Below are 19,733 nucleotides of genomic sequence, written 5' to 3'. Positions count from 1 at the left end.
GTGTTCAGCCAGACAGACTAGAGTGCTATATCAATAAAACCGTATCAAGGGGTCAGTCCTGAGGAAGTATACTGATGCTTAGGAGGGGGAGGGGGCAGACGTGGCATCATCTACTGGACATGCACAGACCATTATGGGAGTTTTGTCATTCAACTTTACTACATACCTCTTTCCCCTGCTTGGACAGTCACCAATCATATGACAGTGAGAACACAGGAAGATGAACAATAATGTATTTTTGAGGCATTTCTTTTATAGGGTTTGTAAACTAAGAGAACAACAGCAGAGAGGGATGGAAGAGGAGAAGCCAGGGAGTAATGCTTGAACAAGTGCGGACTGTGAAATTAATCGTTGGATGGAGGGGAAACAAATGTTTATGGTAGATCAAACTTCAAAGGTTAACATGGAGCATACTTTGGGAAATTTACTGGTTTAGCATGCCTGGAGACAAAGGAAACCTCTATATGGCCCGATGAACATGCTTTATGATCACAATTATGTTGTGCAAGCTACAGTGCCGTTAAAATCTTAAATAAGTCTGCGTTCACTTCCTATTCCTACAAACCCACCCATTGCTACATTATCTATGAGATCATTCTCTGCCTAGAAGGTGCCTCTTGCCATAGGGGCGCACATGCCAAACAGGGGGGTCGTGATGGGGACTGAGGAGGAAAAAGAAATAAAAATACTGTACCGATTGATCTCCAGAACTTGTGACTGCCGCCTGTCAAGCATATTCAGAGAGATACAATAAATCTGCTTCATCTTGCATATTCTAAGATCACATTGGATCACCTTCAGATCTATACAACTGCACATGCTCATCATACTTTCCTATCAGCTAAGTATTTACAGCAGCAAATAGGATGCAATAAGGAAGCTATTTTGTCTCCTAACTACTGCAAAAGGGAAACTTGGTACAATATTAAGAGCACGCAGAAGCCATGAGTAATGTGGATTAGCTTGTTTGACTTTCTGTGTCACTTCCTGCCTTCTGTTTATACTGGACTACCAGCGCTTTCAATTGCTTATGTAATAAGGCAACACTGAACTATGTATGAATTGTGATCAGAGGAAAGAACTGCACACATTATATCATTTTCTAACTAATTTACAGTCTCTGCTCAAACATTGCGCCCTGATGCCATGTAGCCGTGGTCTGTCGAACACCAATTAGAGCTTTCCTTAATTAAATGAATCTTTTAAAGGGTTTTTTTCTTGTTGTTGTTGCCCATAGATGAAAGCAGCTTTATTTATAGCAGACTGATAATAAGACTAACTCCCTGCTGTGGGGCGGAGTGAGATAAGAGTGAGAGCATAGAGGAAAAGTGCTTTGAGGAGGAGGGGAGGAGAGGGTTCTCACTCACCTCCGCATGGTGTTCCTGGTTCTGCTGGAGGACCTCTATGACTAACTCCGCCAGGCGAATTGTTTCCTCCAGCTTTTTGGCAGGCGTGACTAAGCGGCCTACGTTCTCTGAGACAAAAGGATGAGGGTGAGGGATGAGTAGTTAGTCAAGCACAGAGAAGGATTCCAGGGGGATGTTTATGACTCTTCATTAGATATTTCCTATCTATATTTTAGATTGTTTAATAAAGTATAAACACAGTGCTTACACTGTGATGTTTGCCTATCATATCCCATAACAAGCAAGGGTTTATCCATTTATATTCATTTTGGGCTGCATGACATAAAGCAACAGAGTGATGTTTTTTTAGGATAATCAAACTTATGTTGGAAGAGTTTCAGGCACAAAAATAGTGGCACTGAGATGGAAGTGCAATGTGGCATTTAAAACATGCATATATTGAGTAGCGGTACTGAATAAGCCATCTGTATAAGAAGCTGTCGCATGCCGTGGTCAAAAATATTCACAACACCCACTGTAAAAATAATTCATTATTTCTGTTTGAAGTTCTCATGTTTTTCTTCTTGTGCCTACATTTGAATGTTTCAGCTTCACCATGCAGAATGATGTATATGCAGAGTTTGACACTAGGAGGCTGTTTTCAAAAAGAAAGTTTCTCTGTGCTCAATGAAAATCTGATTTTAAATGGTGGGCCTACGAGCAGGGTTTGTTACATCACAACTAGTTTCAAAGTCATTCCTAAAGAGAAAGAGTGGTAGAAAGAGTAGGAGTCATTGTAACGATTTTAACATGGTAATTACACTTTTTTGTGGAAAAAACACATCAGACATACATTTTTGTTACATTTCTAACTATGTAATTTTTAGACAATTCAGCACAAATTGATTTTTTTGATAAATGTCATAGAGTGTGTGGATAAAAACACTAAAAAACACAATTTTTACATGTTAAATTTAGGTCCAGTAAATGAGGAATGTCCTTCTTTCCTTATAAATCAGCTACAATATTGACTTCAGATGTATTCATTGAATATTTTTACAGTGGGATGGTGTTGGATTTGCTATTAACTAAAGGTTTTGCACACTAAAAACTGTTTCGGCTTTCATTCACTTATGAATAGCTGTTGACTTTGCTCTATAATTTGCAAAAGCTCCAAATCATTTTCTTGTTCCTTTGCTGACAGCATGATCTGATTAGACAGTTATATGTCATGAGATGGGATTATTCAAGCAGCACAGCTATGTGGAATGGTATAATTTGAAAATGGAACTGAATGGCTACACAAATCAAAACACATAAACTTGACATAAAACAGCTTTATTGGCAAATAACCTACAATAGTAGTCTTCTATACTGACATTGCGACTATTATTTTGCTTAGTAATACCATTTTCCGGTATTTCTACTAAATTCAAATGAATATCTATTTTGGGGTCAAAACAGATTTAAAGATAGCTTGATCTTCCCCTTTAGGTTTTGTTTTCAAATGGAGTTTGTCAGTAGGGGAAATCTGAGATACCTAAAGTGTCAAGATAAGGCTTTGATTATTGTCTTCAGGGAAATTTAATCGACACTAATGGACGGATCACATGGATTAGTTTTACAGTAACTATATATTTTGTAGTCATAATGCGATGTACAGGGAGCTCTCTGAGCAGATGTGAAAAATGTTTGCATCATGGCTTGGTCTAAAAGTGCAGCACCACGGGTCTTCGTGGCTTTATTAGCCCCATTAACAAATACAATCAAAAAGTTTAAATGTTTCTGTGAAGTATCTATCAGGGCCTTTAAAATGATAGATAGCAGCATTTGAACCTATAACACAACTGTCTAATATGTCTGACTACTGTGAAATGTTAAAGGGTCGGTTCACCAAAATCACAAGAAACAAAAAACAAACAAACAAGCCAAACAAAATGTTCTCTAATCCCTTGTGGTATCCAGCCATGTAGATACTTTCACCTCAAACAACAATAAATAATCAAAGGTAAATCTGCATGACTACATACCATCAAAGTGGGACGATGCTTTTTTGTTTGTTTTGTTACCCGCAACTTCAACTAAAATGAACGTTCATATATGATGATATATGACAATACGAAATGCACATATACAGTCCCATTATCAAAAGTATAATCTTTAATGTAAATTATATCAATTTGTAATTGCACTTAATGATACGTGATATATTAATTTCATGTTGCTTATGTCCTTCTTTACTTTTTCATACATAAGCAAAGATATAAGGTTCTTTTTGTAAGAGATTGTATTGCTCTATAATTGATCATTACGTGATGATCTTTTTTTTTTGTCTTTCCAGCAAACAACCAAATAAATCATGTTTCTGTTAATAATTGGATATAAAAGGTCTGATCAGTTTTGAATTATATCTGGGCTTACTAAAGCAATACAATCTCCTCAGTATTTATTTCATAAAAAGAGATGCCTGTTTAAAACATGCCAAGACATTTCAGTGTGTATGTTATCAGAGTGTGTAATATACTATATGGAAGATGTGTTACAGGTAAATTAGCCATTCTGTGCATGCATATGTTCTCTAAATACAGTAGATGTATGAGGGAATGAGGGGTAAGTTCTGTGTATGTGTGTGTGCTGTGGCTAAACCACAAGCTAAACATGGGTTCACCTGGATCCTTTTGATCCTTTTGACCTTTCTCAACTTCAGCGAGAAAAGGGGAGAGAGAAGATAAAGAGGAGATGTTTAGAATTAGCACGTTTCTAGGGTTACTTTCACGTTACAGGGGGGGGAAAGCTCAGAGTTGTTTTTCGTCACCATGTGACCCTTTCAAAGACTCTGCTGGGATGGTTTCAGCTCCAGGGAGTGAGGTTTCTAGGCAACAGACAGACGTCACAAACACACAGTAAAAACAGAAACACTGAAACATTAGCCTGTGGAAAATTGTAAATTAAAAAAAGCGATAAGATGTTTGTTAACAAACAGACAAAGCTATCGTAAACAGGTAAGACACACAAACAGCTGCCAGGATCGTAGACAGGACACACTGAGTGACTTGACTTGAGTTGAATCCACTTATAACACAAACAGAAGCTGTTAAATTCATACACCCTAGCCTGTTCTCCCGATATAATAGCTCTGTTGACGGACGCTCCTGCACTATCTCTGGTGTCACAGTGAAAAAAAAAAAAGCCTACCTGTTTCGGCACAGCACACCACTGACACATTACACCAAATGACTGGAGGAGATAACAATGTAAGCAATGTAAAAATGCATTCAAGTCAAAGGAATGGGCATCCAACCAAAAGAAAGAAGCTTACAGACCAGACTGCTCATTCATGTCCATCACAAACAGATGGTACTAAAAAAAAGACCCCGACTGATACAGCGGAACTGCTTGGATCTCTTCACCGGTGCACTCCCCACTCACTCTCACACACAAAAGCACAGTTAAAAACAAGCATGGCAGGAGCAACATCTCTGACGAAAGAGAGAAAGCAGAGGGGGATGAGGTGAAAGAGCGTTTGAAAGAAGGAGAAGGATAGAGACTGGGGAGAGGATGATGAAGGTACTCACGGATGGTTAAATCCATCACTTGAGACGCCAAGCAGAAGACAGGGTGCTCATACATTTCCCTCTTTTTCCCTACAAAAAAGGATCGGGGCATGCAAGAGGCGGGGGTCAGAGGTGGGAAAGCTAGAGGTCAGAGGCTGATGGGAAGACGGCTGTCCAGGTGAAAACGACATTCTGTTGGGCAGGAGACCCAGTGGTAAAGTCAAATGTTTACTGAGGCTTGTTTTATACTAGGTGCCTCACAAGGACAGCAGGAGGTTAATTCACATAGCATGGCAAGATAGTAAGGTTTGAATCCTTACTATCTTTAGCACCCTGGGGGATTTCTTTCAAGGCATAAACAACATCACTGTTTTCTATGTAAGTATGCAAAGTGCATGTTAATGCATTGAATGGTTATACAGGAAGAAAAGACAGAGCGAGGAAGTATAAGACATTATAAAATGTCTTGTTTAAATGATGTAATTAATTTCAATGCAATTTATTTATATGTAATCCATGCCAATAAAGAAAGGCCATGTTGTTATGTCTCAAAGCACATGCAGGTTGCTGATGCTGGTTTGTAGGTACTCAATTCCAGCATTCCTTTGGGTTGAAAGCCACATATCACATAGTAAAGAGGTCAAACAAAGTGATAAGTTTGGCAAAGCCAACAACTATGAGAGAGGAGAGAAAGCAGAGCAGACAGGGAGGGACAGGGAGCAGAAGATAGTGGTCTTCAGCAAGAACATAAGACAGAGGTGAAAGGAGAGCTGCTGGTATTTCAAGGCAGGGGCGTTATGGGCAGGGGCAGCTGGAGGAATCAGAGAGGCTAAGATAGTGGGAGGGGGGGTGTGAATCGACTAGGAGTCAGGAGAGGACATTCAGTTAAGCTGAACTCACAGTCCAATCATTAAATGTCAGAGGCCGTAATACTACACAGCTTGAATAGTCAAGGCACAATGAGAGATCAGCACATCAACAGATTTCAGGGCTTTGGATTTGAATGCATTTTTACTCACACACCTCTACACAAAAGCCAACTTGACCTACAGAACAGCACAGAGCTAAAGCAGGCCTGCAACAAAGGAGAGAGTTATTGGACTGAGAGACAGAGAGTGACCCGACAAACTGTCACAGAACATTTCGGGATGCCACAAATCATTTGGGATATGGACACAAATATACCATATACCAAGTGAATTCACCATGTGTAAATAAATAAATAGCAATTCAATCTCATATTGGAGTAATTAAAAAAAGAAAAAATAGGTTAAGTCTTTTGTTTTAAAATGAAATTCAAAAACAAAAATGATACCACACCCAACCACTGGATTTCTGAAACCAAACAAAACCACTGTAATGCAAACACTGACATTTTATTCACCATTATGATTGTGAAATATAATTAGCACATTCACTCCAGCAGTCATTATCTGATGTTGGTTGTGTTTTTCTGGTTACCTTCAATTTTAGCATATTCTGTAATCCGTTCGTAGTTGAGCTGAGCAGCCTGTTCCAAACTTTTGCGGATAACTCCTTTAACTTCTTCTGGTGGAACTGGGGTCACAATGTCCTTCATCAGGACCTACAGTACAGGCCACATTAAAGAGGGATTATGTAACATGTTTTCATTACATCACAGTTGCTCCTTGTGGGTTATAAGATGTTTTTTTTAAGTTTACAAACCCTCTCCAGCAAAGATAAAGTGGCCTTCAGTGCACCCTCTGGACGACCGAAGGGGAAACAATATCTACAGGGGAAGATGTGAACCAAAAGTTTAATCGCAGTAGAAAATACCAGCAGGCACAATGTTTCAGGACTTAAGTGTATTTAGTGAGTTGGCAGTCACCTGAAATTTACAATCTGGTTTTCCAATATCACACGCAACCGCTCCTTGATGTCTTCAAAGCGCTCCTTCTCGTCCACTTTCACTGTGCTCAGTCCATCTGGCCTATGAAGATCACACCCACAGACTTTAACCCAGCGAAACCCAGCAGAGGTTCAACTTACGTAACCTCTGATATGAGTCCGACAAGAGCATAACAGAATAAAAAAGCACAGCACTGGCTTACAGCTTTCAGCTCCCCAGGAGCTGACTGCAAATTGTGTGATATTAGTTTCCTTTTGTGTTCACATACAAATAAATGACAGTGTCTCACCTTTTGGGACCTTCAAAGAGTTGAATTTTGGAATCCTTTCTCTTTCTAAACTTGAATATGCGTGCTCGTTTTGAGGCAGTGCCAGGATCTGGCCTTTGGGAGCTCTTTGGGGATATTAGAGCCTCATAGCCCAGTGGCCCCCAGTAACTGTTGCCCTCTCTGACTTTAATGGACGCATGGGAGGATGAATAATATGGACAGTAAGAGACTATGGCAAAAAAGGACAGAGAAAAACAAAACAAAGAAAAATGGTAGAAACAAGGAAATATGTAGAGATATGCAAATGATTAACATAACATAACATAACTTTAACATAAAACAAAATTTTAACATAACAATAATTTTAAAAAATGAAACAAAATAAATATGGCAAACATTAAAATAGATGGAAAAAGACACAAAATCCCTAGGACATTCTAATGAGGACGGCTTTTTTATGCTGCTCTTTCACAGTGTTTGTGGAAATGTAGTGTGCCCATCCTGCCTAAAAGAATACTATTTGTTTGAAAGGAGTTTTTAGTTTTATGTGATCTTAATGTGCTTATAAATCCGGTTAGGTAATGCCTATTACACACCTGTTCCCATGGACATGGGAGGCACAAAAAGCGAAGCTGTAGTGTAGAAGAGTGGGGTCAATAATAGCCCCATTCTCTGCTCTTTCCAAGAGATCACGCAGGTAACACAGATGTCTGTGACAACCTCGAACCCCATTCCTGGCACAGTACTCATCCAAGACAAACACCTGGCCTGGGCTGAACCATCCCTGCACAACACAAAAAGAGACGGGGATCGCATTACCTCTTATCAGCTATGGTCACAGAAACAGCCAACTACCAAGAATGTACCATATTGGCCCAAATATAATACGATTACTTATTCGGAAAATGGCATTTGAAAAAGTGGGGATCATCTTAAATTTGAAAACTAGTATTAGGTGTTCACAAGAGCCAGAGTTTTAAGAGTTTCTGTAGGCTCATATAGGAAATAAATTCATGAAAACATAACAAGTCCGAAGTCTATCAAACAGCTAATAATTAGTGCTGTCATTGATGACAAGAAGCTCAAAGAGACTTGTTTGAAAAGTGGTATGTGCAAACACTTTCAACACTTTCAGCAGCAGACAGGAGAGAGTGTGAGCATGTGACTGACAAACAAGCTACACAAATGTCTCATTTACATTCTGCTTTGATAATATTGTTTAACGTTTAAGCGATAAAAAGGCTTCAGGGATGAGGATAAATAGTACCTTACGGAAACTTTCCCCATGTATGTTTCCCCTTGTATCCTCAAAAACTCTTTTTCGAAAAACAGGCGTTGGAAAAGGGGGATGTTGTCTTATATTCAGGGCCGTCTTATATTCAAGTCAGTTCAGTATTATGTGATGCGAGAGATACTCACCAAGCAGCAGAAGGTGTCATTAAGCCTGTGGTCCAACGTGAGTCGTTGCACCATCTCAAAAAGCGAGGCGTGGTCAAAGCTACAGGGGTTAGCGGAGATAAACTCATCCATGCCATGTTTCTGAGCTCTGTCAGCGTCTATCCAGCCAACGGCACAGGGAAAAGCACACGATTCAGAGGAGAAGACATCAGTGAGGCACAAGCAAGCAGCAAGTCTTCGTCACAAAAACACTAGGGATTTTTTTTTGCTACTTCTAAGGGCAAATTATAAACACTTACAGCTTACATTGTCAACTTGCATTGTGTCAGACAGCGTAAAGAGATTTGATGTATTGGTGAATGAGATTCTATCGATCTGAAGCTAAGGTCAGAGGGGTGGGTGCTTCTATTGTTTGTGCATGCATGCATCTTTGTATGTCACATTCCCTGATGTTTTTCAGGGTACATAAAAACTTTAAATATTCAAAAAAGTGCTGTTAGACTGAATTAGATGCATTCTTCTTAATGTAATCAATAGATTCTGCCATTCGCAATTGTTGAATGTCACTCAGGTCCTAAAAAAGGTTGTGCCGTGTGCTAGTAAAAAGATATGGCAAAAGAGTAATTAATCTGAACACATTGCAGTGATATAGCATGAAGTGCTAATTTAAGAATTTGTCTTGCTTCATAACTTTTGCCATTAACCTTCTCTGTATCAAGAGAACTTCCATATATAAAGCACTAAACCTGCTCTGTGAAATTCAATGAAGAAAGAGCATTAGTAATATCAACTGTGTAAGAAATGAAAGTATAATAAATAATATGCGTGATGAAAACATTGGTGGAATAATGTATTTCACTTTTCTGAACCACAGATGGCAAATTCTACTAAACTGACCATTTATTGTGCTCTGTAAATAATATGACTGTCAGAGACAAAATGATGGGGACAAGGTTGATTCAAAATAGATAAGAGATGCAGTCATGTCTTCGGTGAGTGACAGGTGTCAAGTCCATGAGACACTGACATGAGTGATGATGATTTGGGAGTGGGGGCTGGAAAGTGGAGGCCTGATCTTGGCATGGCCGGGATACTGAATAGAGCATAACTGACATCTGTAAACCTCCAGGTTTGAAAGGGTGAAGGGGAAAGGATAAAATACAGGTGCTAAACACTCACTGAAATTTGCTAAATTAAAATAAAAATAATAAAAAATTTAAAAAAAAAACCTATGGAGGGTTACATTTGAGACATTTAGCTCAATTTTACTCCAATCTGAGAAGGAAAACCTGTGAGACAACAAGTAAAATGTGGACGATGGAAAGAACAGATTGTTTAAGAAAGAGGGACAAGACAGGTACAGGAAGTCATAATGTCAGAGAGAAGGACAGTTAACACATGAAGTCTAAACACAACACTGAGAGAAGATAGTGAACAGCAGTGGTGGTGAGCCCAGTGATGGAGAAGAAGACAGTGGCAGGATGAAAGAGAATTTGGTGGGTAAGACAACCTTTAAATGGTACAACAAGACAGTGGCCAAACAAGTGTTGGAGGAAAGTGATGACCATAATAGGAAGATTCACTCAGGGCCAAGGTACGTTAAGTGATGTTGTGGAGAAGTACAGAGATAGTGAGAAAACATCCATAGAGTGAGCGGAAGGTGCCTGGAGTTGGGCTATGACACACAGTGAGTGGGCTATATCTCCCTTTGCTGGAATAAATGAGGAAATGGCGTTGAAGTCCAGAATACACTCATCACTACAGTAACATTACTATTACTTACAATAACTCACTGATAATGACTTAAACCTCGAATAAAATGACCAGATTACCAAAGTGAATAGGTGACTTTTGCATACATTTATCAACTATCACATGCTGGAGTACAGTGTGACTTTTCATTGAGTTTTTAAATGTCATGCACATCTGCAGACCCATTTTCAAATTTGCATTTTATCTTTTTTTTTTTGGCATTCCTTTTTTTTTCTCTACGCATTTGCAAGTTGACAATACTTGAATATGTTGCAGTGTATTCATGATCTCTACAGAGCACACTAACAGGCATACCACTACCGGAGAACTCTAATAGGGTAGCAATACAATTTGGTGCAAGTACATGGGTAAATAGCATGAAGCTGACAGAGGCAAAACTGTATCATTCTCTGGGAGATGGGGGAAAATGAATGAAAACTCCTGTATTTGTACAAAAGTATGGACACATGACACAGGTGTTCTCCTATTCAGGCAAACAAAGGGCAGTCAAAAGAAATCAAAATGAGATCTCTCCTTTCTGGAGGTGTTACACCGGTCTAGCCTCTATCTACAGGCCCATCTACTGTAGTAGGAAGGGGAGGGAGGGAGGTCCGGAGTATTTTATCGTAAGAAGGGGCGGCATTAGCTACTCCTTGTCTTTGGCATTCAGAATACTCCGCATACATATTTGCCAACTCTCATTGATAAAAGTTCAAACAAAAAGAACTAAAAGCAATTGAGTCCTCTGAAGTAAAGCATGATCAACAAATTTCCTCCATGCATAAAAGATATCTTGTCAATTAAAAAAAAAAAAACTTCATCATAAACTGAAAAAAACATTCACACATTGTATAGATTTATATCTTTAAAACAAGAATTAATAAAAAAATCAATGAACAATAATATATTTCAGCTAGCATATATAAAACAATGTATAGTTTGTTTCCAGCTCTTTAAAATATTATTAATGATAGATTTTTTACTTTACAGCCAATCTGTCTGATTTTCTAACAGTAATCTAACATTTGAATCATCATATTGCTTTACTCTGAGGGATCCAGTAACCAATATGAGTAAAGAGAGAAGGCAATTATGCAGTAACAACTATAAAATCAACTTTAATTATTACTGAGTCAAATAATAAGCTCTTAGAATAAAATACATGCATCCTATACTGGCACGAATGGATGCTTATACTTTGATCCTCAAGTTGAGGTTGTCAAAAACAAAAGTTATCAACTAATATCTAGGACATGAAGCGAGACGTGAAAAAGGAGAAGAGGGGAAAGAAGAGAGAAAGAACGTTGCATTTGTCAGATAATCGGCGGGGATTATCTGAGCTGTGCCGGCTACAGGGAAGCACTTACCCTTGAGTCCAGCTAGAAGACAGCAGGGTAAGAAGGGACAAACCAGAATAACATAAAGACTAGCAACAAGGCTGGAGGAGAGCAATCACGAGACCCTGACCTAGCAGCTGCATTACTGAAGAAGGGTACAGGCAAAGCATGAAGAAGAAAACACAACTCAAAAACAACAACCTATACCAACATGAGAGTTTGTGGGTGGTGGTGTGTGAGTACATGTGAGGATATGTGAACTTGACAACAGATGCTGAGGCATATTAGAGAGAGCGAGAGAGAGAGAGAGAGAGACAGGTAGAGAGAGAGATGGAGAAAGAGACAGGGAGAGAGAGAGAGGGACACAGAGAGAGAGCGAGAGCGAGAGAGAGAGAGGGAGAGAAAGAGAGAGAGAGAGAGAGAGACAGACAGAGACAGAGAGAATTAGCGACAGAGAGAGGTAGAAAGAGAGAATTTACGATCCTCATCACTCCACTGCAGTTCATTTATTCTGGATTCTGGACAAGTACTTAAGGAGTCGAGAGCTACACGTTAAGTACTGTCACTCTATCAAACAGAGGGCTAACATTTAAAAGGGACATTGGCAAACACATACACCTACCCGATGAAGTAAACCCCAGCAGTCAGTTTTATGTGTCAAAGATGCCTGTGTCTATTTCAAAAGAGGAGACTATGAAGGTCCTGGACAGGTCAAAATACATCAAGTGGTGACACTATTGGTGAAAAGGTGAAAGTGTTTTTAACGATGAAGAAACACATCATAATTTTAGTAGTAACTTTAAACATGCTTTAAGCCATCTCTGGAGATTTTAATATTAATGATATCTTCATACATTGTTTGTATTTATTGTAATTACTTTAAAGGGGACATATCTAGTTTTGTGTGATTTTCCATTATTTGTATACTGATGTCGGATGTCTGTGTTAAACATGGTCAATGCTCAAAGAACCTCCACTTGCTCCTCATGATGACGTCAGATTGTTCGTGCATGCCAATAATCAGTTGTCTGATCCGTAGCCTTTGTTGCTAAGGTCGATCCACGAGTTGTTCAACTTGTCCAGTCACATGTTTCTGATTGGATTCAAGTGTGAACATGTATTGTTGTACATGAATGAATTTGAGAAGTTTCAATTTCAAGTAAAGAACGAGAAAAATAAGTGATATTGTACTTCTACTGTTTGTATAGGAGGTGGGAGTTGATCCTTCCAAAATGATCTGTTCCATGCAGAGGCTGAACTGAGGGGCTGCATAAAGGGCTAGTATAAGATACATTTAGATAGATAAGTTTGAAGAATTTTTTTAACTGTAAATCATGGAAAGATATTCAAATAGAGCTCCAGACTATAAAAGTAGACCTGGAAATGTTCCTGATACATCCCCTTTAAAATATATTTTAATATTATTCAACTAGTTTTTAGTCTGAAACAGGTGGATGGGGGAAAAGCCGATCAGAACCTTCATAGGACTCTTTCTTTCAGTCCACTGCAGCAGAGTCAGGAGGGCTGTATTATGTTATGGTCCCAGTGCCATTCAAGACCACCAGGGGGTGAAACATGTACGCGTGGTGTGCCACAATGTTTCAGGGGAAGGGGTAGGAGGTCTGTGCCACTGTGAGGAGGCTTTGAATGGCAACAGCTGGCATCAGAGGAGTCAACTAACCACAAGAACGATCACATACTGGACAAAGAAATCAATGGAGAAACAACATAGAATTCATGTGATAAGATTCTGAATAACTGATCCAATTCATGTCTTTATAGTTTAACTGCAATGATATGATTAATAGAGGGTTAAATAAAGTTGTTTTTTAACAATTATTATGATAATTATTAGTAGTATTATTACCCTAGGCATGTTTTTTTTTTTACTAATAGTAAGTATTGAATGCCAATTATCTTTTCAAAGTCACCTAAGAAAAACAAAATCTTTATTAGAGTTGGAAAAGAAATAATTCTATTGAGTCAAAAGATGCACACAAAAAAGTTTTGTTCTGAATAGCAGGATCTATTATTGTGGATTGTTAAGCAGTATGTCTCATTAAGTTCAGTACTTCAGAAGGGTCTATGTTAGTGTTGTTATGGGCAAAGATTGGCCAATTTGAACTTCTGGTCTAGAATCAAACAAGAAAATAATTGACAGAATAGGCCAAAAACCAACTGGAGTAAATACAGATCATATGGAGAAAATGTTGCTGGCAGAATTTATGGTGGTACTTTGAAAAAATACATATTTTTCCCTTCTTTAATGAGGGGGGACACAAGAGACAGTTACAACAGAAGTTGGTACAGATACCACACCACTGTAGACTCTTACCTTCACTTTGCTACCTGACCTGTGGCTGCTTAGAGGTGGAAGTACAGTGACAAACTGGTTAAAACTTGCGATATTGGGCTTGGCCGTCTATCAGTGACAAGGGAACCATCTGAGAACTGTCTCAGAGCCGCGGCTGCCTTCACAGCTGCCCTCTAGAGCTACGACTGAATTAAAAACGGCCTGTGGTTAGGACAAGAGCAGCACTCCCTGGCACTGAGTCTGAATTCAACCCCAGCAGGCGTGAATGTTCAAATCTCATATGTGGTGACCTATTTAATTTTTAGATAAAGCTTTCACGCTGCTGCTGTATGACAAAGTCTTTTTTCAGGTTGGTTGTTCCTTGTGAACAGTCGGATGGAGTAGCATGGGATTGCACCATTAAACACTGTGTGAGTGGTGACGATGAGTGGAAGTCCATCAGATGCTGGAAGGATCTGTGAAAGATCAAGGCATGTGTGTGCGTGCTTGTGTGTTAGTTCTACCAGCACGTTTGTGACTGCTGTGTGGAGCGCATGGCGTGAGACACTTACAGTATGGGTTAGAGATTTCACTGCTTTGTGAATGAAATTAGCTTTTTGCTTAAGTGACCATGTTGTGTTTCAGGCTACTTACAGAACTGAGAAATGGGAGCATCCATTTGGGCTGAGGCACCCCCTTTGGAGTTAAGTTTCTGGACCTGAGTGGGTGGGACAGGCTTGTGAGATTGGCCAGTGGCACGATACATGGCCTGGACCCACAGGATGCGGTCCTGCTCATCATCACTGGCAAAGATCACAGTGTCGCCTTCCTTCACTGCATTGAAGAAAGCCCTGCCACCATCCAAGCCTGAGACAACAGAACATTTAAAGACAAGTAGCGAGTTATTTAAATCATTTGTGCACATGTAGCTGTTGTACAACATGTAGATGTGCCATCTCACCTGGCTGGGGGTCACTGTAGTCCACAGTATATCCATCCAGCTGGAGAAGCTCCTGCGGTTCAGATTTTTTCTCTCTGTAGCTGCACATGGCGAATGTATACTGACTCACCTACGAAAAAAAAAAATTAGCCATCACCTCAACATGCTGTTGGATACTGTATTGTCCTCAGTAAAAAAGTAAAGTAATGGATCAATGACTCTTAGTGTCAAAATGAACAGTCCCCTGCGTGTTAGTGCTATATAAACTGACTTTATGGCCTTTGGAGGAGACATCTTATGTCAAGCAGTTTTGAAGCAGTTTTGAAATGAAAAACATTTACATATTCAGAGATTGTGGATGTTTTTATGAAGGAGAAGGAGGAGATGACATTTTAATGATATTAACAAGATAATTGAACTTTTTTGTGGAAAGAATATTCAGCCAAATTATTATTCAAAGTAGATTACTTCATTTCCATCTTAAAACATAACTGGAGGGGATCTTAAGGCTAAACACCTTAAACAGCAAACACTTCATCCAAGAGAGTCATCGTTATCTCAGTTTGGCTGAACACTGTTTTACTTTTATAATAACTCACCTGCACAAGGACAAAGAAACGCTTCTTCCAGCGCTTCCAAACATTCTTCCCAAAAGCCCACAGATACCTGTCAAAATATTACACACACAAAAAGAGACAAAACCCAGACACAGAAACAGTTTATTATATGATTTTCTGCAGATATTTTAAAAATTGAATCCATCCTTTGGATGAATATCATAATGGTTATACAAATTGAATATTACTGTTAACGCTGTTTTACTATTTTTAGTTTTTTGGCAGCTCCTAATTTAAAAAGTAACCCTAAAGTTCATACTGGTATCCACCAGAGGGAGTAGTGCACTTCACAGTATTTTTCCGTGGTACGTGACTAGAAATGAGGCCAAGGAGCTGAGAGGGCTGGAGTTCTATAAGAAAGACATGGAAAATGAAAGGCACACAGGAACATCACTACATGGCCTACTTGGCAGCATGTCTCTTACCCGCAGTGTTTCATGTTCTGTGGTTTGTCCATACGAATAGCCAGTTTGATCTTTAGATCTTGGTCGGGGCAAGCCTTGGTCACAGTCATCTTATGGAGCTCTGACTGCTTGGGGCTGTTAGGAGTAGGGTGGAGAACAACCTGCACCCAGACAAAAAGGACCACAAAAAGTTAAGACTTCATGAATATCAGCGCTGATAAACTGAATTTTTTATCTCATCCTGCACAACATTCAATAACACCAGTCATTGTGTTTGCAATGACTAGCAATTATGTATTTGTGTTTTCATATGTTTTGAAAATGAAAGAAAAAGTGAATCAGGGCAGAGAAGCAGAACAGCGCTTTGCTCTGCCTCCCTGAAGAGGAGGCCTAATCTCTCTTTGCTGAGTTAAAGAGCTTTGGGGAAGCCTGCTTTTCCTGCCAACGCTGCTGCAGTGGGAGATCAAAGAGCCTTGTCACTGCCAAGGTCACTGCCACTACAGGGACATCTGAGGAGCCACTGCCCGAACACAAACCACCTTACTTAACCATCTATCACAGATGGTATTTATACGTTCATGCTCAAGTGAAATAATTCAGTGTTTAAGTTCTGAATAATTACAGTGTTCCCATAGCTGTGGGGACTGGAGCAATCTGTGTTGATAAAAATAGTACAGTAAATAAAACAGAAGTGTTACCCTGCCCAGCTCTTTGTCCTCCAGTGCCAGCACCCCTGTGCTCTCTGTAAACAGCTTCACCTTGACAGCAGGCAGAGGGTGTGTGGTGGTGAAGTCCCCTTGGGTCCCCCAGCTGAAAGACACAACAAAGACACTCAAGAGGTTAGCTCCCGTGACAGCACGATAGCACGGTGATCTTATACAATGACTTCATCTCCAGCAATCACTGTCAACGGCTATAACTTGTCAATAAAAGATAAAGTCTGGAAGAGTGATTTCAACTTCTCAGCATTTTTTACCTAGAATTAGATAGAAATATCACTAAACAGCATAATAATATGACAAATTATACAGCAATCACTGAAATTAAATCACTGTTTTGAAATAGATAACGAGTTACTTTAATTCAGTACACAACAGAGGGGAGAATATCTATCTCTTGTTTATACACACACACACCTCAGTATATCTGTTAATCACAGAAGAAAGATGATGGCGGACAGGCTGGTAGCCTTTAAAAGAAGAAATACTACAGAGACGCACAGATCTACGTACTGTGTGTCATAGTCAGGATAAAACAACAGAAGATACAGACGTCTTTAAAGCTGCTCTTGGTCAGATTTTTATATAACTAAAAACCCATCTTATCAGCCAAAATTATTCCATGGGTCAGCAACAGAGAGAATCAGAGAGATGCCACAGACTGGCTAAATTTAGTTTTAGCTGTCAAGCTTACTGTATTTATTCAACTCTTATCACAAATATGTCTCCAAAGCAGGACAGGATAAATTATATGAACAAACACAGTCCACCAAGTTTTCATGTCTCTGTTCTTGTGTGTTTGTGTGTGTGTGTGTGTGGGGGGGGGGGGCTATTTGCTACTAACATTACTTTAAGCATATGCAGTATATGGGCACATACATATTATTGTAAGACAGACTTAAAAAATTTGAACCTCCACTATTAATGACTAAATCTCATCACCAGCTACGCCTTCACAAGCCTAACAGATTAACAGAAAGAGAGAAAGACATGGGGAGAATGCAGTTGACTGTAATCACGTTACACAACATATATGGGCTTTTGTTACCTCTTACTGCTATCTGAGGCTGCCAGCATCTTTTGCTGCTGTGTGTAGTCTCAGTAATATAATACAAATCCATCACCTGTAGTATTTATATGGAGTATACAATAAGGTGTCCATTTCCAACCTTGGGAAGCTGCTTTCCTTGTAAACATTACAAGCATTCATAATTAATTGCAACTTAATGTGCAGAATGAATCTGGAGTTCTAATACAGGTATGTGCAGAGCAGAGATGCTGCTGACTGACAGTAAGAAGCCAGTGCTGAGCTGTGTTGATTTCAGATGGTACTATTGTAATGGCATGAAGGTGACCTTGTGGATAAATCCAAGGCATCCAAAGGATGTGACAACATATACTTTGCTCTTTCTCCAATATACATACTATGAAGCCCTGTGGATGCTCAAGTGGGTCAAATGAAAATAAATACACAAACAGCACGATTACTAGACAAAGGCAGAAAATATGTCTTACATAATCAGCAAATAATCAAAGAATGTCAATTTATGATTTGAGACCTACTTGTATCAAAGCATAGCCTGACACTGCCAGACTAATACGCAAATCTGCCAGAGCAAATAAAACATGAGCTCGGCAGATTCATCTGGCTCCCAGGCTAATCAGGGCACCTACATCAAATAAACACACTCTTAAATAGAGAGTTGGATGATACAGCTATAGAATACAAGCAATTACTGTATGCAAATATCCTCCTGTGTACATTAATGCCTTTATTTCATGCGCGTTGGTGTTTTTTTCTGTATGTACAAAACCACCTCCCCACACGCACACGCACACACACACACACACACACACACACACACACACACACACTACCATTGCCTTGTTCTTCTCTAATCCCTTCTCTCATTCATGTCCCTCCATCTCTCTCATACTCTCTTCATAAAATGGCTCTTGAATTAGGGAGATCAGAGAAAGACATTTGGGCCTTAAAATAGCTCATATTTGCATGAATGTTTCATGGACACTTTCTCTTGTATCCTGTGCTGTGCAATACTGGTTAATGAGACGAAAAAAGATATAATTAGAAGATTAATCTGCCTTCACTATAGTATATCATCATCGTTATAAATCAAGAATAATGAACTACCACAATAAGAAGTGAGGCAACAAAATGTATAACTGTCAGGATTTTCAAAATGTGGAAGGACATTTACAAACTATGACATTTGACTTTTTGTATGATGTACTGTCGGATTACACACCTTGATCGTCTGAGTCAGACATAACCCCATCAGGAAGGTTTTTGGGTTCAGCTGTGAATCATGCATGACTCAAACAGCTTCAACAAAACCCAGTAAAGATGTGTTTCCACACCGATTTAGGTGTTTGTCCCAGAGGATCATCACAGTGCAACACCAAATGTCTATTTAACCTATATTTCATTAAGTGCAGGTTACAGGTAAAAGTACAAGAGCATATTCCACTGCAGAGGTGAAGTGAAGTTTTGCTTTACAGCCACCGTCCACCAAAGATCAATAAAAGAATGAGACAGAATCTCAACAGTTCAAGTGTAAAATGAAGAGTGTTAAATTATTGAAATTACATTTTCCCTTTGAATAAAATAAATAATTTAAAAGCCTTCTAGTGCCCTGTCTAGTGCCAGTAGTTGAATTACTGGCTGTGCAGAAAAATAAAATGTAGAAAACGGTACAAAATATCTATAATCTCTAATGCTGTACACAAATTCTTGTTTTTGTGTATTAACACAGTCTTTCCTTTTCAGGTGGGATTTCAGGTGAGACCTAAAAAGCACTTAAGTCTAAAAAACAGACCTGATCCAAGTAATTTGATCCAACAATGTTTAATATGGTCAGTTATGGCTGCTACCAATATAAATGTACATTTTGAGTCAGGCTATTCATATGAGTTTGAATTTATAATATCCAGAACACCCAAAAATGACTAGAAATAATGTACAAGTGAAAAAGTTGTTGTTGGTGTTTGGAATGTGGGTAAAATTTAAAAGTATACAATGTGGCATAGACAACATAAGAAAGGTATGCATGAGTGTATGTGGATGCACAATCAGGCTCTTACGTTGGCTTGGATGCTTCTGCCTGGTCGGTCTGGAGTTTCTCGCCTCCCTCCACCTCCATGGTGCAGTAAACAATCCTATTGGGAGCCAGAGACTTCAGCCCCTGCACTTCCATGATCACCACCTGGGAAGCAC

At 39.2% G+C, this 19,733-nt stretch overlaps 1 protein-coding gene across 9 annotated transcripts in view; it reads right to left on the bottom strand.

Annotated features, from left to right (window-relative positions):
• cadpsb (Ca2+-dependent activator protein for secretion b) overlaps positions 1 to 19,733 on the bottom strand; it is a 63,991-nt gene that overhangs the window by 9,970 nt on the left and 34,288 nt on the right. For 2 of the 9 annotated variants that reach the window (XM_053315058.1, XM_053315063.1), the window contains exons 6-18: positions 19,601 to 19,722; positions 16,478 to 16,589; positions 15,801 to 15,940; positions 15,358 to 15,424; positions 14,780 to 14,888; positions 14,473 to 14,685; positions 8,458 to 8,594; positions 7,635 to 7,822; positions 6,750 to 6,851; positions 6,587 to 6,650; positions 6,339 to 6,485; positions 1,368 to 1,469; positions 167 to 175 (exon numbers count right to left, since the gene is read on the bottom strand). In XM_053315058.1, coding sequence (XP_053171033.1) covers positions 167 to 175; positions 1,368 to 1,469; positions 6,339 to 6,485; positions 6,587 to 6,650; positions 6,750 to 6,851; positions 7,635 to 7,822; positions 8,458 to 8,594; positions 14,473 to 14,685; positions 14,780 to 14,888; positions 15,358 to 15,424; positions 15,801 to 15,940; positions 16,478 to 16,589; positions 19,601 to 19,722 — 1,512 coding nt within the window. Of the gene's footprint in view, positions 1 to 166; positions 176 to 1,367; positions 1,475 to 4,921; positions 4,991 to 6,338; positions 6,486 to 6,586; positions 6,651 to 6,749; positions 6,852 to 7,634; positions 7,823 to 8,457; positions 8,595 to 14,472; positions 14,686 to 14,779; positions 14,889 to 15,357; positions 15,425 to 15,800; positions 15,941 to 16,477; positions 16,590 to 19,600; positions 19,723 to 19,733 lie in introns of all 9 variants that reach the window. The other 7 variants (XM_053315059.1, XM_053315065.1, XM_053315057.1 and 4 more) reach the window with 5 other exon arrangements.

This window comes from Scomber japonicus, chromosome 3, assembly GCF_027409825.1.
Source record: "Scomber japonicus isolate fScoJap1 chromosome 3, fScoJap1.pri, whole genome shotgun sequence".
NCBI lineage: Eukaryota > Metazoa > Chordata > Actinopteri > Scombriformes > Scombridae > Scomber > Scomber japonicus.
Note: the sequence above shows the minus strand (reverse complement) of the source record. Positions and strands in the feature narration are given on the sequence as shown.